At 41.8% G+C, this 2291-nt stretch overlaps 1 protein-coding gene across 2 annotated transcripts in view; it reads left to right on the top strand.

The window, feature by feature from the left end:
* Positions 1–876, top strand: part of LOC101855102 — a 21084-nt gene extending 20208 nt beyond the window's left edge. For both annotated transcript variants that reach the window (XM_005099111.1, XM_005099110.3), the window contains exon 5: positions 349–876. In XM_005099111.1, the coding sequence (XP_005099168.1) occupies positions 349–544 (196 nt within the window). In that variant the 3' untranslated portion in view covers positions 545–876. The remainder of the gene's footprint in view (positions 1–348) is intronic.
* Positions 877–2291: the final 1415 nt, after the last annotated feature.

Genomic DNA, 2291 nt, shown 5'->3' with positions numbered 1-2291 from the left:
ATACAACAATGCTAAGACTCCTTTTCAGATTTGCTCCTTCTTCCCCATGAAACATCTATCGTCTTTACCTCTAGTCCTTTGGGGAAGACACTTTACAATAATTTCCTACTCGGAGATGGACGTTAAACTCGGAGGTCCCGCCTCTTGAATAAAACAAAACGAACAGTGTTGATAAGGACGTTAAATCAATACCTTTTCCTACCATAGTCCATCTTTTCTTTGTACGTTAGCTTCCATCATAACCTGTAAATCTTTGGACTTATATGGCCTAATTGTGTTGCAAGTGCCATAAAATCTGTGTTAAAACTGTCATGTTTCCGTGGTTCCTTTTTTCCCCTCCTATCTCAGACTCATGACCCCCGAGCAAAAAGCCCGCCTGGACGCGACACTGCAGTCCATCGGTCAGAGCGTCAACACCAATCTGAACCAGGTCTTCACCGGGCTGGACAATGTCTTCGGTCCCGGGGGGAATCTCTTCGGACGCCGTGGACTTGTCTCCAACTGGCGCAACGCAGCCAACCGCGGAGTCAATGGCAAGAAATGATCCTTTAGAAAACATCTATGATTATAATATCGTACTGTTGCTTTCCTATTTTGCAGCTAACGGCGTTTGTGCTGTTTGTTTGTTTATTTACTTCTTTTTTGTGTGTTTGTTTTTACCTGCATGTCTAGCTTTTGGTCACAAATACGGTGGTTTCTTGATAACCTGCATACACAGAAAAATTTACATAATGATAATGATGATGATGACAATAACAACAATAAACTATTTGGTCTTGAAGCATGCCATGTGGTGTACACCAGCTTGACTAACATTATGGTTACTTCAATTTGCATGTGTGAAGTTTGGCCTTAATAAAAAGCGTTTCGACCACATGAGAAGCGTTGGGTCTATGTGCATGGCGTGCCAATAACATACTCAGCTAATTCCAGGAGTTTCCAATTTGTTTCCTTCTTCCCTTTCAGCTAAATGTCTTAATTATTCTAACTGTCTATACTAACAACATAACTAATACTAAATTTATTGCTAATACATGTGTACATGGGAAGTCTGGTCAAGATTCTTCGGACGTCGAATGAGAACTGTTCATCAGTGTATGTTAAGTGCAGAATGAGAAATCATGAATAACCATAAGAAAAGGAACTTGGTTTTTCGGTTTTGAGATGTTTCTCAGAGAGAAGGAAAACAATTGACGAGTCAATTTTCTTTCGGTTAACCGCTGCTTTCGGATTAACCCTGCTCGGTTTAAATGGAATCCACTGTATTGCATTTGCTTTAAATTTGAGTATATCGGGTGTTATGCCCTGCTATCCGTAAACGAATGAAGAAGGAACAAAATAGCAGCTAAGGCAGGAGCGACGCACAGAAGTAAATCTCACAAAATAACTATGTATGTAATAAAGACGTAGCCTAAACAAGTTTTAAGCCTCCATCGCCGGTACTTGGATTATACAGGGGGCGAGCTTGTTCCACACAGCCTGTCAAGGCCAACCTGGACTGGAAGGTGTACAACGTCTCAGCAGAAAGACGGAGATGCTACTCACACAGAGATCGAACTCGCGTCATCTGCGTGTACGGTGAAGCGCCTAACTCTTGGCTATCTTAATCTTAATTAACCTAACCGTCACCAGTACACCCCAGACTTTGGTATATGTCAACCTGATGCTCATGATAATATGTCCATCTGAGCAAAGATGTTTTTATATACAATGGGTTTTTTAAAACATATATACCCACAATGACTTGACAATTAAGTCTGTTCATCGAACAGGGTGCTCAGCTAGTATAATATAAGGCTACCCCCCTCCCCTCTTCCAAAATCACACACACATAAGAAGTACACACTCAAACATGCACGCACACGTGCGTGCGCACACAAACACACACACACATACACACACAAAGCAAATGTGTATATATAATATGTATATTATACATAATATACATGTAACCTATCCATTTTCATTTTTCAACCCACTTAACAAAAAAGCTCATGGAAAAGACTAGCATTGACTTAATGCTCATCAACGTGTCTCCTATAAGTTCTTAATATTAGACACATAAATTCACCAGAGGGTGTACAAACACACACACACACACACACACACACACACACACACACACACACACACACACACACACAACCCCACCCCACCCCACCCCACCCCCACACACATATTCACAGAGAGAGAGAGGGAGAGAGACACACGGAGAGAGAGGGAGGGAGAGAGAGACACAGAGAGAGAGGGAGAGAGAGAGACAGAGAGAGAGAGAGAGAGAGAGAGAGAGA

Source organism: Aplysia californica, unplaced genomic scaffold (genome assembly GCF_000002075.1).
Source record: "Aplysia californica isolate F4 #8 unplaced genomic scaffold, AplCal3.0 scaffold00202, whole genome shotgun sequence".
NCBI classification, from domain to species: Eukaryota; Metazoa; Mollusca; class Gastropoda; order Aplysiida; family Aplysiidae; genus Aplysia; species Aplysia californica.
The sequence above is the reverse complement of the archived record's forward strand: the minus strand, read 5'-3'. Positions and strand labels throughout refer to the sequence as shown.